The 22308-nt window shown below is 41.6% G+C and overlaps 1 protein-coding gene across 7 annotated transcripts in view; it reads right to left on the bottom strand.

Moving 5' to 3' along the window:
* The window catches only part of CECR2 (CECR2 histone acetyl-lysine reader), a 173265-nt gene extending 151319 nt beyond the window's left edge, over window positions 1–21946 (bottom strand). For 4 of the 7 annotated variants that reach the window (XM_086714481.1, XM_086714485.1, XM_086714486.1 and 1 more), the window contains exon 1: window positions 21474–21943. In XM_086714481.1, coding sequence (XP_086570607.1) covers window positions 21474–21599 — 126 coding nt within the window. In that variant the 5' untranslated portion in view covers window positions 21600–21943. Of the gene's footprint in view, window positions 1–21473 lie in introns of all 7 variants that reach the window. The other 3 variants (XM_086714487.1, XM_086714488.1, XM_086714482.1) reach the window with 2 other exon arrangements.
* Between the last annotated feature and the right edge of the window lie 362 nt (window positions 21947–22308).

Below are 22308 nucleotides of genomic sequence, written 5' to 3'. Positions count from 1 at the left end.
GTTACCTCTGCCAAGTGACCCTTCCTTTCCACCTGTCCAACTGTGGATTCATACTTAGCCCTCTAGGCTCTGTTCAAGCAGTGAAACCTTGACAGGCCTCACCATTTCTTCCACTGTAGTTTGCACACTTCCTTTAGAACAAACATCTTATTGTCCTACTACTACTGTTTGAACATTGATCTCTTAAATTTTACAGGCAGTAACCATGTCTTTTCACCTCACTTTCTGGCACTGGTTAGTGTACAGAACTATCCTCTCAGGGATAACCTTATTGAAAAGAAAAGAAACCTCACTCAATACCACTCACTCAAAAAGATAAATGTCCTTACCCAAGTGATGAAAATAAGCATCACTAACAGTAAGCAACTTGAAATTATGGAGGTTCCTATGTGAAACAATAAGTAACCACCACCACCTACAAAGTAGTTTACCAAAAATGTTTAACTTGAACCTATGTAATCTAAGGAATCAGAAAAATCCTAAGTGTAGAATATTCTATAAGATAACTGGCCCAGGCTCTTCAAAGGGTTATAAAAAGCAAACAGTGAAAGGGACTACTCTCGATAAAAAGAAATTTAGTAGTATCAAACTGCAAAACATGACACCCTGATCAGATCCTTGACAAAAAACCAACAAATACAATGATGGTATTTTTGTAATGCAGGGTTGGGGGATTTGAATGTTAGATTAAATAATATCATGAAATATTTTTAGGTAATACTATAAAAACTCATTACATTATGAAAGTTTTTAAAAAAAAATTTTTTTTAGCGTTTACTTATGAGAGAGACAGAGCATGAGCAGCAGAGGGGCAGAGAGAGAGGAGACACAGAATCTGAAGCAGGCTCCAGGCTCTGAGCTGTCAGCACAGAACCCGATGAAGGGCTCGAATCTGCTGACCCAGGAGATCATGACCTGAGCCGGAAGTCAGACACTCAATGGACTGAGCCACCCAGGCGCCCAATATATTATGAAACTTTTTAATTTTCTTTAGAAGCATTAATGGTATTGTGGTTGTATGGGAGAATGTTATTTTTTTATTGCTTAGGCAACGTACACTAAAGTTTTTAAGAGTGAAATGTCATGATGCATGCATGAAGAAAAATGAGTAATTGTGTTTAATATACAAATGTTTATATACACATGCACACATACACAAATTTACTACAAACGTAGTAAAATGATAACTACTGAATCTAACTTTTTTTTTTCAACGTTTATTTATTTTTGGGACAGAGAGAGACAGAGCATGAACGGGGGAGGGGCAGAGAGAGAGGGAGACACAGAATCGGAAACAGGCTCCAGGCTCTGAGCCATCAGCCCAGAGCCTGACGCGGGGCTCGAACTCCCGGACCGCGAGATCGTGACCTGGCTGAAGTCGGACGCTTAACCGACTGCGCCACCCAGGTGCCCCGATAACTACTGAATCTAAATGGAGAGTATGTGGGTGTTCGTTGCACCACACTTTCAGATTTTCTGTAGGTTTGAAATCTTTAAGGAAAATAAAATAAAAACTAAGTAAATAATTCATATAATCAAATGATCTATAAAGTATCAAGGTAACAGATTAGTTCCTCTTCTCCAATTAACAGATTTTTCTAACGTTTATTTATGTTTGAAAGAGAGACAGAGAGAGAGAGAGAGAGAGACAGAACTCGAGTGGAGGAGGGACAGAGAGAGAGAGAGAGAGAGAGAGAGAGAGAGAGAGAGAGAGAGAGAGAGACAGGATCTGCTGACAGCATAGTACAATGCGGGACTCAAACTCACAAACCGAGATCATGACCTAAGCTGAAGTCGGAAGCTTAACCGACCACCCCACCCAGATTAACTGTCTTAATTGAATTTTTCACTAACTGTAGATTCATATGCAGGTCTAAGAAATAACAGAGAGAGATATTTGTATACTTTGCTCAGTTCCCCCAAAGGTAACATTTTACAAAACTATAACATTACAACCAAGACACTGACATTGATATCATCTACAAATTTTATTCACATTTTTCCAGTTTTTACTTATACTAATTTACATTTGAGTGTTCATTCATAACTTTTTATCCCATTAATCTACAGAGTATAAGCCATTAAGTACTAGAGGAATCAAAGATAAACAAAAAACTAATTGTGTTGGCTTTTTAAATTATCCTGTACCAACTATTTTGATAATCTATTCTTTATTTTCACCATCAAATTCCAGTTTGCAAAACTAACACACTGTTAATATTGATGCTTCTACAGTACCACTGCAACCAACTTTGGAGGAAAATCCCCTTTGATCAACCTAAAAGGAAGATTGGTCTTTTTCAACGTGGAGTGATTCTCTATGCTCCAGAATTAAGCTGGAAAAAGAAATGAGAACTTTGTCTCTAAGAGCCCAGTAGGCTGTCCTAGACAAAACTGTTCCATCCAAATATAGAAATACCGCCCATTTCTTAGAAATTAAATGAGGAACAATAAAAATACTTTTTATCAACAAAAACACTTGAGAAGCAACCCTCAAATTTCTAGAAGAAAACATGGAAGAAATTGTTGCAATCTTAAATTAGGCAGAGATTTCTTAAAAACAATGCCAAAAATATAATCCAGAAGAGAAAAACTGGACAAAATGAGCTTCTCAAACTTAAAAATTTCTGCTCTTAAAGAGACACTGGTTTTGTTTTTTTTATTTTGAGAAAGAGAGAGCAGGAGCGGGGGGGGGGGGGGGGGGGGGGGGGGGGGGGAGGAGACGACAGAATCCCAAGCAGGCTGCATGCTATCAGCGGCAGAGCCTGATCAGCCTAATGTGGGACTCAAACTCACAAACCACGAGATCATAACCTAAGCTGAAGTCAGATGCTTAACCAACTGAGCCAACCAGGTGCTCCTTTTTAAATTTTTTTAATGTTTATATTTTAGAAAGAAAGAGACAGACTGCGAGCATGAGTGGGGGAGTGGCAGAGAGAGAGGGAGAAAGAATCTAGAGCAGGGGAGGGGCAGAGAGAGATGGAGACAGAATCTGAAGCAGGCTCTAGGCTCTGAGCTGTTAGCACAGAAGTTGGACACTTAACGGACTGAGCCACCCGGGCTCCCCAACAACTCAACTTTTTAAATGGGTGTTAAGATTTTAAGAGATACTTCACCAAGTGTATGGATGGCAAATAAACATATGAAAAGATATTCAGTATAATTAGTCGTTAGGTAAACATAAAAATCAAACCACAATATCATCACACAAATTAGGACAGATTAAAAAACAGTAACACTGACAGTAACACTGGATGCACAGGAACCAAAACACAGTGCTGGTGGGAATACCACAAACTACCAAAGTGTTTTCCAAAGGTAAACATACACTTACCTACCATATGACTCAACAATTCTATTCCTAGGTATTCACACAAACATCTGTATGCAAATGCTTTATTCATGATCAACAAAACTAGAAACAACTCAAACATTCTTCCACTAAAACCAACTTGTCTCCCCAAAGTGGAATTATTTGGCAATTAAAAGGAATGAAATGCTGACAACATACAACAACACGGATGAATCTTAAATGCATTATGCCACATAAAAGACACCACACTCAACAGGCTACATACTGTAGGATGCCACTTCTATGACAATAGCCAAAATTACAAAGGAAAAAACCAAGTGATTGCCAAGGACTAGAGGAAAGGAGCATATGGTAAATTTCTTGGGTGATGTAGCTATTCTACACCTTGATTGTGGTAGTGGTTACACAACTATGAAAAGTCACAGAAATGTTCACTAACAGCTGAAGGGGGAAGATTTTAATATACCTAAACTATACATCAATCAAAATAATAAAAAAAGCAGTTTGTTTGGAAAATAATTTGGTGTTTTATAGAGTTAAACATACACTTACATATGATCTAGCAATTCTACTAGATATTTACTTAAGACAATTAAAAACAAGTGCACACAAAGACTTACCTGTATGTGAATATACTCAGCACTTTTATTTACAACTGCCAAAACCTGGAAATAACCCATATGTCCATCAGTAAGAAAATGGATAAACTGAGGTACAGCCACATAATGAAATATGTATTAGAAATGTTTGCTCTTTGCGGTGTCTGGGTGGGTCAGTTGGTTAAGCATCGGATGGACTTCAGCTCAGGTCATGATCTCATGGTTCGTAAGTTTTGAGTCCCACATCAGGCTCTGTGTTGACAGCTCAGAGCCTGGAGTGTGCTTCGGATTCTGTGTCTCTCTCTGCCCCTCCCCTGCTCGTGCTCTGTTCTGTCTCTCAAAAATAAATAAACATTTAAAAATTTTTTTATAAATGTTTGCTCGTCTTGCAGAACAAGTTACTCACAACCCAAGGTTTTACTTGTACTACTTTACAATTAAAAAAACTAACCACCGAAGGGCACCTGGGTGGCTCTGTCAGTTAAGCATTGGACTTTGTCTCAGTTTGAGCCTCTCTGGTGAGAATGAGCCCTGTGTCTGATGAGAAGGAGCCCTGCTTCTCTCTCTCCCTCTATGCCCCTCCCTCATTTGTGCCCACTGTCTCTCAAAAAGAAAAGATTAACCACTGATACACACAATGGGGCTGCATCTTAAAATCATTATGTTAAAGGAAGCCAGATATAAAAAGCACACTCTATATTTACAGGAAATTCTAGAAAAGGTAAGCTAATCTATAGTGAGAGAAAGCAGATCAGTAATCCACCAGAGTGGAAGTCAGGGTCAACTGCCAAGGGATAAAACAAATATACATATATTTGGAAATGAAAAAAAAATGTTCTACGTCTTGATTTAAATGGTGGTAATTACAAGTTGGATGCATTTACCAAAACTCAAACTACATACTTAAAAAAATATGTCCTTGATTGTATTTAAATTATAGTTCAATAAAATTGATTTTAAAAATTTGTCAATGACCAATCTGAATATAAAACAATTTCGGGGCGCCTGGGTGGCTCAGTCGGTTAAGCGGCCGACTTCGGCTAGGGTCATGATCTCACGGTCCGTGGGTTCAAGCCCTGCATCAGGCTCTGTGCTGACAGCTCAGAGCCTGGAGCCTGTTTCAGATTCTGTGTCTCCCTCTCTCTGACCCTCCCCCGTTCATGCTCTGTCTCTCTCTGTCTCAAAAATAAATAAATGTTAAAAAAAAATTAAAAAAAAAACAAAACAATTTCATTCACAACAGCATCAAAAAACCCCAAAATATTTCTGAACAGATTTAACAAAAGAAGCACCAAACTTGTATTTGGAAAATTACAGGGGCGCCTGGGTCACTCTATTGGTTGAGCGTTCCATTCTTGGCTTCAGCTCAGGTCATGGTCTCACAGTTTGTGGGACTGAGCCCCACTTTGTGCTCTGTGCTGACAGCATGGAACCAGCTTAGGATTCTCTCTCCCTCTCTCTTTCTACCCCTCCCCCCATCAAAATAAATAAACTTTAAAAAAATTACAAATCATTTGTCAAATAAAAGATCTAAATAAAAGGGAAAACATCCCATGTTCATGGGTTAGAAGACTCAACATTGTTAAAACTGATCTACAGAGGCAAAGCAATCCCTATCAGAACCTGATACAACTATCCTAGCTGACCTCTTAGTAGAAATTGACAACCTGACCCTCAAGGGACCCAGCATAGCCAAAACAAACCTGAAAGAGAACAAAAGAAGAGGACTCACAGCTCCAGATTTCAAAACCCACTACAAAGCATCATTAATCAACACAATGGACTATGGGCACAAGGACACACAGTTCATTGACAAAGAATTAAAAGTTTAGAAATAAACCCACATATGCATGGTCAACTTATTTTCACCAAGGGTGTCAAGGCAATTCAATACAGAAAGAAAAAAACAATAGTCTTTTCAACAAATTGTGCTGGGACAACTGGACAGCTACATGAAAAAGAATGAAGTTGGACCCTTAACCTCACATCGTATATAAAATAATACAAAATGGATCAAAGACCCAAATACTATAAAACTTGTAGAAGAAAGCACAAGGGTAAATCTTCATGACCTTGGATTTGGCAAAAGATTCTTAGCTATGACACCAATAGCATGAGCAATAAAAGAAAAAATAAATTTCAAACTTGTTTTTCAAAGGACATCGTCAAAAAAGTGATGAAAAGGCAGCCCTACAGAATGGGAGAAAATATTTTCATCTCATATAACTGATAAAGAACTTATATCTAAGATATATAAAGAACTCTTATAATTCAGGGTGCCTGGCTGGCTCGGCCAGTAGAGTATGCAACTCATGATTTCAGGATTATGAGTTCAAGCCCCACACTGGGAGTAGATTTTACATTAAAAAAGGAAGGAAGGAAGGAAGGAAGGAAGGAAGGAAAGAAAAAGAAAGAACTCCTGACTCAATAATAAAAAAGGCAACCCAATTTTAAAATGAGTAAAGAATGTGATTTGCTATTTCTCCAAGATATACAAAAATGGCCAATAAGCAAATAAAAAGATGACAACAGGGGGCGCCTGGGTGGCGCAGTCGGTTAAGCGTCCGACTTCAGCCAGGTCAGGATCTCGCGGTCCGTGAGTTCGAGCCCCGTGTCAGGCTCTGGGCTGATGGCTCGGAGCCTGGAGCCTGTTTCCGATTCTGTGTCTCCCTCTCTCTCTGCCCCTCCCCCGTTCATGCTCTGTCTCTCTCTGTCCCAAAAATAAATAAATGTTGAAAAAAAAAATTAAAAAAAAAAAGAGATCTTTTTTTTTTTTTTTAAATAGGCTCCACGCCCAATATGGGACTTGAACTCACAACCATGAGATCAAGAGTTACATGCTGTACTGACTGAGCCATCAAGGTGCCCCTAAGACAGTAAGTCTTTAAAGTTCTCATCACAAGAAAAAAAGTCTGCAATTATGTCTGGTGATGGACGTAGTTTTAACTAGACTTACTGTGGTTGTCACATCACAGTATATAATATCAAATCGTTATGTTGTGCACCTGAAACATTAACATAATGCTGTATGTCAATTATATCACAATTTTAAAAAAGAATAGATAGGGGCGCCTGGGTGGCTCAGATGATTAAGAGTCCAACTCTGGATCTCAGCTCAGGTCATGATCTCACAGTTTGTGAACTTGAAGTCCTGTGTCTAGCTCTGTGCTGACAGCACAGAGTCTGCTTGGGATTCTGTCTCTCTCTGCCCCTCCCCTGCTCGTGGCTTGTTCTCGCTTTCAAAATAAATAAATAAATTAAAAAAAAAAGAAAAAGAATAGATAAGTTCATGCATAAGAAACACTTGATGTAGTGCCTGGAGCACCCACCATGGGCACCAAATTCATATTAGCTTATATCATGAAACAGAAGATTTAAAAATGACTGAAGAAAACTCAAAACTTAAGACTTCAAACAGAAGATGGGCACCTGGGTGGTTCAATTGGTTTAAGCTTCTGACTCTTGATTTAGGCTCAGGTCATGATCTCAGGGTTCACGAGTTTGAGCCCTGTGTCAGGCTCTGGGCTGACAGTGCGGAACCAAATTGGGATTCTCTCTCCCTCTCTCTCTGACCCCCCCCACCCCTCAAAACAAATAAATAAAACATTTTTTTAAAAAGACTTAAAACAGTAGGTTATAAGAAAAGTCTAATGATTTAAAACACTAATCCCAGGGTGTCTGGCTGGCTCAGTTGGAAGAGTTTGTGACTCTTGAACTTGGGGTCATGTGTTTGAGCCCCAAGTTTGGTGTAAGAGATTGCTAAAAAAATAAATAAACTTAAGAAAAATAAAAACACTAATCTCATCATGGAGAAAAAAGATTTCTGTTCATGGCTGTTAAGATAGAAAACAACTAAAAATAACCTCAATGTCCCATAGAGGATTGGTTAAATAAGAGTGCCAATAATGTGAAACTATTAAAAGTCATAATGTAGGAGATAAAAGGGCAGTCTATATCGTGTAATATTGTTAACTAAATAAAACAAAATGCTGTAAAGTATGTAAAAGTATGATCCTACCTTTATAAACATTTAATGTATGCACATAAAGAAAAGAAAGTGTTAGGCTCTTTTTTCTTTTTAATGTTTTATTTATTTTAGAGAGAGAGAGAAAGAGAGAGAGAATCCAAAGCAAGCTCCAGGCTGAGCTGTCAGCACAGAGCCCAATGTGGGGCTTGAACTCAGAAGCCATGAGATCATGACCTGAAGTTGGACGCTTAACTGACTGAATCAACCAGGTGACCCCAAAGTGTTAGGCTCTTGATGCCTCAGATGCTTGGGGGTTCCTACAGGATATAAACCAATGGATTGGAGCTGGAGGCTTCCTAGAAATTGCTCTAATGCTGGGTCTCTGTCGGTTTCTGCTCTCTCACATGCAACATTTTGGCTCGTTTCGTGGCTTCTCACCTTTTAGCTTCTTTTCCACACTAATTCAATAATCCTTACATTTCCTAGGTTACACTCTCAAGAACAGGAATTTGATTGACCCAGTTCATCTTTACTTGCAAGATGTGTTAAGACTACTAGGCAGGCTATAGATTTACTTGACCCAGGAGAAGGGGAAAAAGGGTAAGGCACTGCAAGAACTACCAGATAACTTCCAAAAATTTTTGTAGAGCCAGTGGGGAGATAAGAAACAAAAAAAGCCTTCTGTTGAACTGTAACTTCCCTGGGCATGAAAACCATGGTATTAGAACACTTATTATTAATACCCAACTATCTTATTTGTACACAAATGCCCATTGCAAAAGGATCACAGAATTGCATTAAGTAGCAGTCTTACAGATCATTAAATACTTAACGGAGAGAAACTAAAATCTGAAGTATTCCGAACATTCAATAGTTAAGCAAAAACAAATCTAAAATTCTAATGATAAAAAGGGTACATTTCTTAATCCAGATTTTCATTTTACTAAATAGGAAGTGTTTAAAACACTAAGCAACAAGGCGGGGGGACATCTGGGTGGCTCAGTCAGTTGGTATCTGACTTCGACTCAGGTCATGATCTCACAGCTCGTGGGTTCAAGCACCAAGTCAGGCTCTGTGCTGACAGCTTTGGAGCCTGGAATCTGCTTCAGATTCTCTGTCTCTCTGTCCTTCTCTCTCCCTGCCCTTCACCTGCTAGCACCCTGTCTCTCCCTCTCTCAAAAATAAACAAACTTAAAAAAAAAAAATCTTTAAAACACTAAGCAAGTAACAATCTTGGGGTAGGGTAACTACCAGCCCCCTCCCAACAATCAGAGGGAGAAAGAAAAGAGGATTAGGATTGCTAGTATAAAAAATTAAGAATTTGGTTGGGGCACCTGGGTGGCTCAGTCGGTTAAGCGTCCAACTTCGGCTCAGGTCATGATCTCACAGCTCATGAGTTCAAGCCCCACGTCGGGCCCTGTGCTGACAGCTCAGAGCCTGGAGCCTGCTTCAGATTCTGTGTCTCCCTCTCTCTCTGCCCCTCCCCCGCTCATGCTCTGTCTGTCTGTCTCTCTCTCTCTCTCTCAAAAATGAAGAAATGTTAAAGAAAAAAAATTTTTCTTAAATCAAGAGTTTGGAAACAGGATGGCCTAAAAAAAAAAAGGCAGGAGTGGGGAGGAATCACAATGGACTCCCTCAGTACATTAAAATGTTAACCATGTAAGAACTGAGATTTTGTGATGGCTATATGTTATTTTTGAAAAAAACATTTCTTAAAGTTCTTTCTTTTCCACCATTCCTAAAGAGCTCTTTTCCTCTCTCATTCCAGAAGTATGCAGTTTTAGCCTCTCCTCCTCTTTCAAACAGGCTTCTCTGAAGTCACCTCAGACCTCTTCAAATCACCAATTCAATGGCTGTTTTCCATGGTAATTTTCCTGTGACTTCTCTGCATCACTCAGCAATGCAGACCTTGGAGCTGCAGAATCCATCCTGTGACCATGAGGAACACCAATGGCGGAATGCTGTATTCTTTACAGAGCTGCCACACCTGCCAGAAACCATGTTCCTCTAGATTATGTTACAGGCTGTGCCAGTGTTTAAGTTGCTGCTAGTACAGCATTCTTTCCTTGCAGCCAAAAACATTCTTAATGGATACAACCTTCTTTATGCACCCAACATTGTTGATCACATAGTCCTACTTATTCTTCAGTAATGCCAGTGATGAATGTCCTTTCCTAGTATTGCTACCTTTGGCATTTTATGCTCCTTCCACTCCCAATAATTAAACCAGCCTCTCTTCCTCCACTGTTCTATCCCAGCTTCCAATACCAGATTTAATCTAAAACATTTAGCACACAGGACATTCTTAGCCTGAAACGTTGTCGTCATTCTTGTCTAACACTTCAATGCCTGAATAAAAAATGTTTAACACCAGTGAACCTACCATTCAAGGCTTGCTGTAATGTCTGGCCTACTATTTCTCAACCTCATTTAAAAAAAAATTTTTTTTAGGTTTCTTTCGAGAGAGAGAGAGATAAAGAGAGAGACAGAAAGGGGCAGAGAAAGAGGGAGAGAATTCCAAGCAGATTCTGTGCTGTCAGCGCAAAGCCTAACATGGGGCTCAATCCCATGAACTGTGAGATTATGACCTGAGCTGAAATCAAGAGTTGGGCGCTTAACAGACTGGGCTGCCCAGGCACTCCTCAACCTCATTTTCATTAGCCCTCTATAAAAAAAGAACTCTCTGACCTGGCTAGCTCTGTGCTGACTTACTCACTATGAACCTCCAAATCCTGCCTTCTCCAGGAAGCATTTCATTCATGATCACTGCCTGCCCCTGCACTCCTACAGCAGTCATATACTCTATAACTTGTTTGGCACATAGTCATATACTCTATAACTCAATTTTACACGATCACTGCCACCCACTCACCTGCTTTTTCTTAACATACTATAATTTCCTAGGGCAGGTGGAAAATAGCAACCTTTGTCACATACCTCTGCAACCTTAATATTAATAACAATGACAATAAACAGAAGACTGATTGAGATTTGAGATTTTCCTTTTCTTTTTAATTCCACTATTAAAGAGTTGCAGATTACAGAAATCCAAGTACAGCAATTAGTACAGTTATGAAGATGAGCTCCATCACTTAAAGTGATGAAAATATAGTGTTATGAGGACAGACGTATCCCCAATATCAATTAGAACATTCCACTCCCAATCCCAATGTCCTGTAAGGAGGCCTGCTTTAACCACACAATGGAAAATGAGGGGAGAAAAGTCTTTGAGAAACAATGTGGAAAAAAAATAGTAGATTTGTGTAGGATATTAACCCAAATCAATACCAGTCTAAGAGTGTAAAAACATCCAAAGTTAAATCCCTTAATTATGTCAACAGGTGAAATTTTTCTTTAAATCACCTTTCTCCCATAAAACAGTGTACCCTGAACAAAGAACTTCAGGACACTGACTACAGAAATTGTCTCCCACACCTAAAAGAATCTGCAAACACAACCTTTCAGGGAGACAGAAGAGACACAATGGGGAAGGAGGGACAGAAAAGATTTGCTAAAGAAGTAGATCTGTTAATTTAACACATTTTCTGTCAAGCAAATCAACTGTCCTTAGTGCCATTGTTGCTGAAACAATGAACACTCAGGGAAGGGGTGTTCATTAAGAGGAACTGGTCAGAAGAAAAAAACAGTCTTGCGGCCAACCAAACTGCTTAACAGCCTCTTAACTGTAAGAACTTATTCCATTCTTAGGAATTATTAATCAGAGGTGACTTAAATGTTCAACATTAAAAACATAAAGTGGTTAGTGTAATTGTGACCCTAACACTTCCTCTATTTTCACTTATCTTTAGAGGTTATGGGTGGGGGGAGGGGCACTGAAGGATGCACACAGTCTGCTATGACAACCATTCACACATTTAATTCAGGTGGCCACATGCCTCAGTGACATATTGCCAAGTCAGGCAGTTACTCTAGCAAACCCACCCTAGGGAAAAAGTAGAACAGCACTGCTCCTAAAGAGTCTGGGCTGTAGAATCAAAGCTAAAAGCTGACGATTAGAAGAACATGACATCATTTAAGCCAACCAAATCATAAACGTCACATGAGGTCAGGGGCTTTAAAAAGGAGAATGAAATACTGTATTTCATATACTTTTACATAAACAATATTCCATTTTAAAGGGTACATGAGTAATTAAGTGCAAAACAGTGCACATAACAGAATTATTCAGAGGGGTCACTCACCCTCCTAAAGAAGAAAACTGCTTTTCGCTGCAGCATGACCAACTTCACACCAACTTATTTATACAGATTCTGGAATTTAATATACTGATTTGGACCAGAAATTCTAGCTAACTCCACCACAGCCCAAAACAAACCTAGGACATCAGTAGATTAGCACAACAATGTGGAGTAAGAGAGAAAAAATAATATGGTCAGGACTTACTTCATTCCCAATCAAGAGATAAAACAAAAATTAAGGTGCTGGATCCCTGTGGGGACCAAATACCCCAAGATGGCAAAAATGGAGTCTGAGACGGATGCTCTATGTGAAAGACACCTTTGGAAGCCACAGATAAATGTTACCATCTCCCTGGAAGTTCTAAAGTATCTTTCTGTAGCTTACTGCTATCTTAGCTTACTGCTAAGTCACCATCACAATACATTTTTTTCTCCAAACCAAAATGAAAATCTACTTGATCCATAAAATATTTTGCCATACTTGCCTACAAGGAAAATCCAATGGGCGAAATCAAGAAAAATATTTAGAGTGACCTCAAGAAAGAATCTGTGATTGGTGTGTTCTAAGTTGAAGATTCTGGTAAAATAAACTTTGTATAACAATATACACATCCGTCTCAGGCATGTAAGCATATAGGAACATGCGCACACACACCCCTTCAACTTAGGTTTCACTGAACTTTTGACCTGGTCATAACTGGCTACCCCCACTCCCCACAGTCCACCACTACGCAAGACTCAAGAGATTTGTCAAGAAGAGCCTGTGCCCTGACAGGCAATGGCAGTGTGGAAGCCAGCCTGAGGCTATATAGCTCAACACCCAGCTTCCCCAACAGTGCCAGGCAGCCAGGCTTTGCAAAAGGGACGCCTTTCTTTAAGGACCCAGTTAGCCCCACAATGCCCTCTCTATTGCCCCCAAACCACTTCTTCCCTTAAATGACTCCAGGAAAGAGAAAATAATAGTAACAAAACATCTGCTTCCCAGTTTTCTGACAAGTGCAATTACTACTGACATGCATATCTGAGAACTTTAACTTCCTTCAATTTTTATATACAAATATACTGAAGATTTGCGTTTAGGGGAAAAAATTAGCATCAGAAAGAAAAACTTACCCTCTTCACAGTGTACCTTTTATACAATGACCTACACTGAACAAGTCTTCCCTCATTATACCTTAAAGCAGTAAATCACAAATGTGGTGATTTGGGCCCCCAGGAGATAGTTGGCAATGTCTGGAGAACAATTTTGTCATGACTGGGGATACAACTGGCACCTAGAGGGTAGAAGCCAGAGATGCCTCTAAACAGCTTAAAATGCAAATGACAGCTTTCCACAACAAAGACTTATCTAGCCCAAAATATCAAGAGTGCTGAGCTGAGAAACCTCAAGCATTAAAGAAACCCACGGAATCCTGAGCTCAATACTATCTAACAATTGTAAGAATTGTAAGAATTACTGAAAGACTTCTCCAAAGCGTCCAATATAAATTAATGTTGGTTAGAGGCTAATGTAAAGAAGTATAATAAAAGCATCCAAGGAACAATATCTACTGAAATATGAACATAGAGGAGGACGACACAGTTATCTAGAAAGATTTCAGTATCAAATGAAAAGCGAGCCACATGCCTAAAAGCTCTAACTGGATCTCATTCAAAGTTCAAAGTATGAATGCTGTTAAATATAACAAAAATGAAGGGAAAATAACATAACTGAAGATCTTCATCCTCCAGAATTCCTTCTGGTCTCAAAATACAAAATCTTAACTACTCATCAAGCCCTAAAAGCTACTTTCAAAGTAACATGACTGCAGACAAGATTTCCACAGAAAAAGAAGTTCATATAATTCACAAACACATGAAGTACAGGTTTGCGGCTTTCATCTGGTACAAAATTAATTTGTAAAACATGGATCCTAACACAGGTCACAACCCTGATCCTAACAAGTGAGGTCGGTGATTTTCTGGATCAATTAATAGTGCTATGCATGTGAGAAACACTCCTAGAATGACAGAACTTAAGACCTAGGAAAAACCTAAGAATCATCTAGTCTAAAATTCCCATTATATGTATGGAGCATCTGAAACCAAAAATCTGCCTGAGATCCTAACTCAAGTTAATGACAAAGACAGGCCCACGATCCAGGTTTCTGACTTTCTGCTTGACCCCTTCTGAGACTATGTTCGATCACATCGACTAGCTATAAAACCACATAGTTTGGAAGCTGTGTGGTTCTGTCCCCCTCGGCTCTGTCCACACGTGAATTTGTACCAAAATCAGCCTCTGCACTTGCAGTTTCTCAGCACTGTGCCAGTGCTCTTCTTTCTGACTCCTAACACACAGCAAGACTCCAGCCCAGCCTCTCCTGATCAAAGGGCAGACTGTCCGCTGTACCAAATGGTGCCAAAGTGTATTTTCGGCTATCCTAACTATGTTCCAGAAAATTAAGCAACACCGTACTGAACTTCCGTCATAAAGCCAGCCAGATGGTAACACAGGCTGTCCTTCAGAGATGAGAGGGTATTGGCCTTTCTGCAACTGCAGAAGCTCCCAACTACCCCTTTGAAGCTTCACATGGTTGGCAAAAAAAGACGCCCCCCACCCCCTCAAAATAAGCAGAAAGGGAATCTCTTTCACTTCTGGAAAGAGATAAATTTTTAAGTAATCTCCACACTCAATGTGGGGCTGGAACTCACAACCCCAAGACCAAGAGTCGCATGCTCTACTGAATGAGCCAGCCAGGCGTCCTTCACTTTTTCAGACCTGCTCTGACAGAACATTTTCCTCTTTCGGGATTTCAAACTGCATAAAGATTTGCCACTCTGTAATTCACATCTGTTTTTGGGCTTTATTCCTCAGAGGAGGAACAGATTTTTGAATCTTCAGAAAATATTTATCATCTGGTATCTTACGTTAAATAGAACAGTGTCACAAAATACTAATTTTTAAAGCATTTTAAATCACTTATCTCCTTCAGTCCTGCTCAAATGTCATCTTCTTGAGTGAGGCCATACTAACCAACCTATTTTAAATTACAACCCACTCCCTCAACTGGGCCTCCCTATACCTCCATACTGCTTTGTTTCTTAACTAACCTCTGACATACTATACCAATTCATTTACTGTCTGTCTCCTTCTAATGGAAAGAGGATAGGTATTTTTGTGTTACGTTCAGATCTGTACCTCCATTATCTAATACACTGTGCCTAGCACATAGATGCTCAATAAATACCTGCTGAAAGAAATGAAATCACGAACTTGACTCTGTACTTACTTGAGCAGAAGTTTTACAAGTATCTTCTGTACCCCACATTATTAAGAATCAAAGAACTCAAGATTTGTACTATGGAAGCCCAGCCATCACTTACAGGTATAGCCCTTCATTTTACATAATGAAATATAAAGAATGATGTAGCAACAGCACAGAATTTGTTATGAAAGAATGTAATCCAGGTGAGAGTCGGTCTGCAAGCAACTCAGCCTCTCGTGGTAAGGGGACACTTGGGTGGCTCAGTTGGGTTAAGTGTCTGACTCTTGATCTCTCCCCTCAGGTCATGATCTGATGGCTCCTGAGATGGGAGTCCTACATCAGGCTCTGTGCTTACAGACAGGAGCCTGCTTGCGATTCTCTCTCTCCCTCTCTGCACCTTTCCAGCTCATATGCATGCCCTCTCTCTCTCAAAATAAATAAACTTTAAAAATAAAATAAAATAAGGATAACTCCTATCTCATAGTGATGGTTAAAGATAGCCAAGGAATGGGGCGCCTGGGTGGCGCAGTCGGTTAAGCGTCCGACTTCAGCCAGGTCACGATCTCGCGGTCCGGGAGTTCAAGCCCTGCGCGTCAGGCTCTGGGCTGATGGCTCAGAGCCTGGAGCCTGTTTCCAATTCTGTGTCTCCCTCTCTCTCTGCCCCTCCCCCGTTCATGCTCTGTCTCTCTCTGTCCCAAAAATAAATAAACGTTGAAAAAAAAAAAAATTTAAAAGATAGCCAAGGAATGAGGCACCTGGGTGGCTTAGTTCATTAAGCCTCCCACTCTGGGTTTTGGTTCAGGTCATGATCTCACAGTTCACAAGTTCGAGTCCCACACTGGGCTCCCTGATGTCAGCATACAACCTGCTTGAGATTCTCTCTCTCCTTCTCTCTCTGCCCCTCCTCTGCTCATGAGCACACTCTCTTTCAGAATAAGCAAAACTTTAAAAAATTTATAAAATATATTTATAAACATTTTATAAAGAAAGCAAGCAAGCCGGGGTGCCTGGGTGGCTCAGTCGGTTAAGCATCTGACTTCGGCTGAGGTCATGATCTCGCGGTTCACAAGTTCGAGCCCCGCATCGGGCTCTGTGCTGACAGCTCAGAGTCTGGAGCCTGCTTTGGATTCTGTGTCTCCCTCTCTCTCTGCCCCTCCCCTGCTCGTGCTCAGTCTCTCTCCCAAAAATAAATGAAAACATTAAAAAAAAGTTGTTGTTTTTTTTTAATAAAAAAAGCAAGCAAGCAAGCAAGCCAAGGATTAAATGAGAACATTTGAAGGCAGCTGGCTGACTCAGTTGGTAAAGCATGTGACTGCTGATTTCAGGGTTGTGAGTCCAAACTATAGGTTGGGTGTAGAGCTTACTAAAATAAATAAGTGAAAAAACATTTAGAAAATGTACCAAGTAGTATATAAGTGTCATTTATCATTAAGCTATTCTGACCTGCCCAAGGTCAAAAAGCTAGTAAGTGGCACCATTAGAGTAAGAATTCAAGTTTCTAACTCCTAGTGCAAGGCATCTTATGTCCTAAAACTAGGTTTCTGGCTCCCTTATTCAAGGTTTACTTATTCTTTCATCTAGTTCAGGGCTTTTCAACCTTTGTATGGTTGGGGACCTCTTTCAGAATTTGATGAAAGTGACAGGCCTTCTCCTCCAGCAAAGTACACATATGTATACCAACACAAAATCTCCTGTAGCCCAACGATGGGCCCAGGCTTAAGGAACTGCTGATATGACTGGTTTATACTAATAAGTTACTCTCAGCAATTCTAATTATTTATTTTCTATGCTTAATAATAATTTATGCCTTGGGGAGCCTGCCTGGCTCAGTAGAGCACGCGACTCTCGTTTTTTGACAGTCCCAAGTTCAAGCCCCTCGTTGGGTGTAGAGATTACTTAAAAATATAAGAAATTTAAAAAAATAAAAATAATTCATGCCATGGTGCCCTTGATTAAGGAAACACGAAGAGTGGAACTCAGGAATCTGAATTAAAGATAGTGACCCCAGGTCATCATGCCCATTAGGTGAGGGACTTTATCTATCATACAACCAAAGAAGGCAAAGGCTTCTGTACTCAACAGCAAGCAGCTCAGGGAAAAAGTAGATGGGACAAACAGATTATTTTTACCATGTTGCTAATATACAAACCATTCAGATAATTCTACATGCCCATTTTCAAAGAGCCACCTAGAGGCACCATGCTCTCTTCTCTAGAGGAAAATATTCCCAAAATGTTTGTGATGGGATTTTCGCCCCCAACCCCACACCCATCACTATTAACTCCAGACCAAACTGTTGAAAATGATTCTATATTCCCTTCCCTTACTTTGATCAAGACCCCTATAGTCACCATAAAGAACACCTGGTAGGGAAGAAAAAAATTAGCTTTAAATTATCATTAAATGGTCAAGTCACAATTCTTCATTTCTCAAATCAAGACAAAACTTAACCAACCTAACCCACTGGAATGCTAAACAATTGTAAAATACTTGATTTAAATGAAGTGGTTCTGAACTATTAACAGATAATCTTCTGATGCAAAGGAGGTGAGTTAGGAGCTTCTTTGGCAATCTCCCAGTTCTAAGTTAAGCACCTAGTAGTAGGTGTGCTTCCGTAACACCAACTACAGAATTCAGTGTCATTAACCTATTGTTGCCCAGCTTACCTCAATCTCTTCATCTGAAAAATAAAAATACCTAATCTAAGGCACAAATACATTGTGAGCATATTTGGGAATTTCTAAATATGTTAACAATTAATAGCATTTATCCCTGAGTGGAGGGATACAAAGTTAACAGTTAACAGCTTTTATCTCTGAGTGGAGGAATTATGGGTGATTTTAATTCTCTTACCTACAGTGTGCTATAATTTTCAAGTTTTATGTAATATCTGCATTATTTTTAACACCAGAAATTTTGAACTTGAAACATTATCCATACATTCACAGATTTTCCATCTGATGATTACAGAATCCCTGTACATTCAAGGTTGATTAACAGAGTAAAAGGACTTTTTTATAAGCAAAAATAAAACTATCCATGTTTTGGGGACCGGTTCTATGAGTGGGAGGTTGCAGAATTGCATCATGAATCCTCCCAGCCCTTCACCTATCTAAGAGATTACTTCACTCTAGGTAAATAGAAGCCAAGTCCTTGAGGATTCTAATTCTACTACCTAAAGTTTCTATAAATCTAGTTCAGCTTAGTGGTCAAGGGTAAAACAAGATCTTTCCCCATAGCTGAAAACTGATTTCCTAAAAAAGCTGATGTACAATTTCTACCACTTGGTATTATTCATCATTTTTACCTTTTAAAGCTACAGTAAATTAAAGATGGTAGGGCCTTTTCAGTTGGCCTAACAGGTACGACTCAGCATCAGAATTGGTTTTTTGTCTGCTTGTTTTAAGGGCCTTCCATTACATCATACACTCTAACGAAGGGGTTGTTTCTTAAACCGTCAGGACAATCAACTGTTAAATTAAAAAATCATCTAAGAAAAATAATAAATTTGCTTTACACTTGAACTAAAATTGATGTTTTCAGTGAGTTCTGCACCATTACTGAGTCAAATTTGTTAGAAGCCAAAAAAAAAAAAAAAAGGCTAATTTTATTTCTGATAACTGCTGAAAACTTTAAATCACCATTTGCATTAACTGTATCAAAACATACCTTACATGAGAGAATTACACAAGAACTGCAGAGGTTAAAAGTCCCTATCATTTGTTATCCATCTACTGAACATCTAATAAAAACAGATATGGATAGTTCTAAAAAACGTGTATATAGATTTCAAACATTCATTCGTGTTTCATGTATTTCACACAGCATGCACTTCAAAAACAATAGTGTCACTTCCAAGAACCTCTCCAATCAAAAGAAAAGACAGTCATTTAAAAGAGCCCAAATTATTCCCCTATAACAATGATTTTTCATTTCTATTAAACACACAAATTTGACCTCTTTGGTCAGCTTACATTTCCTTTACGAATTATACCAGCTAATACTTAGAATCCATAAGTTTATTTCTTAGAATATAAAACAAGTTATTTATAGATTACTCTAGATATCCACAACAATTTAAGGCAAAATTAGTTACCTCTATTTTTCCATCAACAAAATGGGACTATATGGATTCTGAAAGATGAATTTTCCCACAGTAGTTTTAGACTGGGCCCTTAAGCTTTAAACTTGTAATTCAACATCACCTCAATTTTATTATCTTGCAAGGAAGAAAATGGTCTATGGGGCAAGTTTGCCAGCACCCAAGATGGCACAGTCGGTCACAAGCAACACCTTCCACGACAGCCACCATTTTGAGCAGCAGGATGTAATTAAACTACTCACGATTTTATGCCAAGTAAAAGAAAACATGATTATCAGAATAACTGTTAAACATCTCTGGACTTTAAGCATTCCCAAATCCTTCATTTTTGTGGCCTTGTTTCTCTTCTTCAAACACTTAACCCTACTAAAATTTTTAGTGAAAGTCATGCTTGCTACAATAACGTTCAAACTTTGAAAACAAACGCTATGATGCTATCTAAAATGCCCAAGTTATTACATCTTCCTAAAAACAGAAGCCTACGATTTAATCACATTGTTTTAATTAGCTTCGGGAACTAAGAATCGCCAAAAGCCAGTGAGCGGTCCTAGTTTATCAGCCCACATTCCGCTTCATTCTCCCACCGTACCCCTTTTGATCTTTTTATTTTCCAATTTCATTAACTCTGCAACAAGAGCAAGTCCCAACACTTCATTCATATGAGAAGCAAATGATATTTCCGCAAACAACACTGAATCTAAAAATAAAGGTAAGGCAAAAATCCTCAAGATTAAACGAATTAAAATCAATCTGAAAATGGCAGAAAGTAGGATAGGTGGGGGTGGGGAGGCAACAACGATTTGCTCTTCCTAAAGAGTTAATTCTTATTTTGATTACTCCATTGGCGAACTCATTGGCAGAGCTGAAAAGAAAAACTGACCAACAGTTTCCATTTACCTTTGTCCAAGGCTAAAGGTGATTAAGTGAATACATATATACTGCCATAGGAGGACAGGCAATTCAACCTGCTAACCAATCAAATATTCACACCCCCTTCCAAAAATAAAAATAAAAGAAAGAAGGATGGATGCTGCTAGGGCTAGTTGCTCGTCGGGGCCATCGAATACATTCCATTCCTCACACTCCCGCCACCATCCCTGCTACTAGGACCGCCTGATTTTAGTCCGGTTATCACAAAGCCTCGGGTTTGAAAGCACCTTCGGCCTGGCCAGAAAAGCCATCCCTTTACTCCACGCCTGCCTGGAGGGATAATGGTGGCGAAATCAACTCAAAGAGCTCCCGAGGTCCGCGAATAAAGAGGGCTGTATGCTCCAAAAGGAAAGGCGCTGTTAAAGAATAACGGAGTCCTAAACTTTCTCTCCGCAGCCTCGGAGCTCTGGGCAAGGGCTGAGCGCCGGGCGGCTCCCCGGAGGAGAGCGCGCCCCCGAGCCCGGGCCCCCATCTCCGCCTGCCCGAAGTTAACCCAAAGCGCCCCGAGAGTCGCGGGCCTCCGGCAGTCTGCAAAGTGCGACTGCCCCTCCACGCGCCCGCCGAAGTGAGGGCGAGCCTCTCCCCGGCACGACAGACCCCTCCCCCAACCGACCGCAGGCCGCCTCCCCGCCCGGTCGGAGTTAATCCAGCCCGCAACCCCGTCCCCGCCCGGAGCAGCTGGCTCGCCGCTTCAATGGCACCGGGCAGGGAGCGCGCGCACGCACTCTCCCCACACACTCAGCCTCCAGCCCGAGAAGTCCCGGGAGAGCCGACCGGGTCCCGCTCCCACAAAAGCGCACTCCGCCCCCGCCCCCTCGCCGCCCGCTTCGCCAAATCCCGGAAGGCGCGGGTGGGCACGGCGGCCACGAGCGAACGTCCCGAGCCCGGACGCCGGCACTTGGCGTCCCCTGGGGAGCCTGGCGCGGCCCCCGGCCGCGCTCCGGCCCTGGCGCGCCTCGTGCCCCCACCTCCGAGCCCTTCCTCCGTTTGCGGACTACCGGCCAAAGTCTCCGCGTGCCCCGCTCCCTCCCGCACGGTGTTTCGGGACTCCCGAGGGGGCAGGGGAGAAAGGGACGCGGGGTGCGCCACCTCGCCCGCTCCTCGCGGCCACTCACCTCGATCTCAAAGTCAGGCAGGCGGAACGCGGTGCGAAAGAGCGAGCAGAAGTGCGCGATGGCCGGGACTTCCCACCAGGAGCGGAGCTCGCCCAGCCCGGCCGCGCCGCCCTCCTCCGGGCACATCTCCCAGGCGCGGCGGTGGCTGCGGCCCCGAACCCCAAGCGCGCCTCGGCGGCCCCACGCTGCCCGCGCACCGCTCGCCCGCCCGCCTCGGACTCCCGCCGCGGCGCAGCGCCTTAGCTCCTCGGGCGGGGGTGGCGGCGGCGGCGGCTGCTACTCCCGCTGCTGCCGCCGCTCGGCGAGTGCATGAGCTGAGGGCGGGCGACCCGGGCGGGGGGCGGCGGCTCGAGGGCCCGAGTTACTGAGGTGGCTGCTGCTCCGGCTGCCGACGGGGTCCGCGCGCTCGCCCCATCCTGCGGCTGCGGCCGCCCCCAGTACCATACAATATAATCATCTCACCGCTGGGGAAAACAGATGGGGCTGGGGGGGCGGGGGGAGGGGGCCGAACAGAGGGCCTGGGGGAGGGGCCGCCCACGAGGAGGGGGCGGGGCTGCCCTCACCACAACAACAACCCCCGCCCCCACTCCCCACCCCCAGTCCGGACAGCTGCACTGGAAGAGAGGGGGAGGGGAGAGGGAACTGAGCACCCCAAGAAAAAAGAGGAGTGTGACTTGAAGCGAGCATGGTGCACCTCATGAACTGCCATGATACTCACTCCGTTTTCCAGGTGTTTGGGACTGAGAAGTTTAATGACTTTGATCAATGAGGACAATAAGGGTCTTTCCCACCCCCCCACATGGCCTTAGTGGTCGCGTCCTTTTAAAGGGCCCGC

This window comes from Puma concolor, chromosome B4 (genome assembly GCF_028749965.1).
Source record: "Puma concolor isolate L17-30 chromosome B4, mPumCon1.1.hap2, whole genome shotgun sequence".
Taxonomy (NCBI): domain Eukaryota; kingdom Metazoa; phylum Chordata; class Mammalia; order Carnivora; family Felidae; genus Puma; species Puma concolor.
Note: the sequence above shows the minus strand (reverse complement) of the source record. Positions and strands in the feature narration are given on the sequence as shown.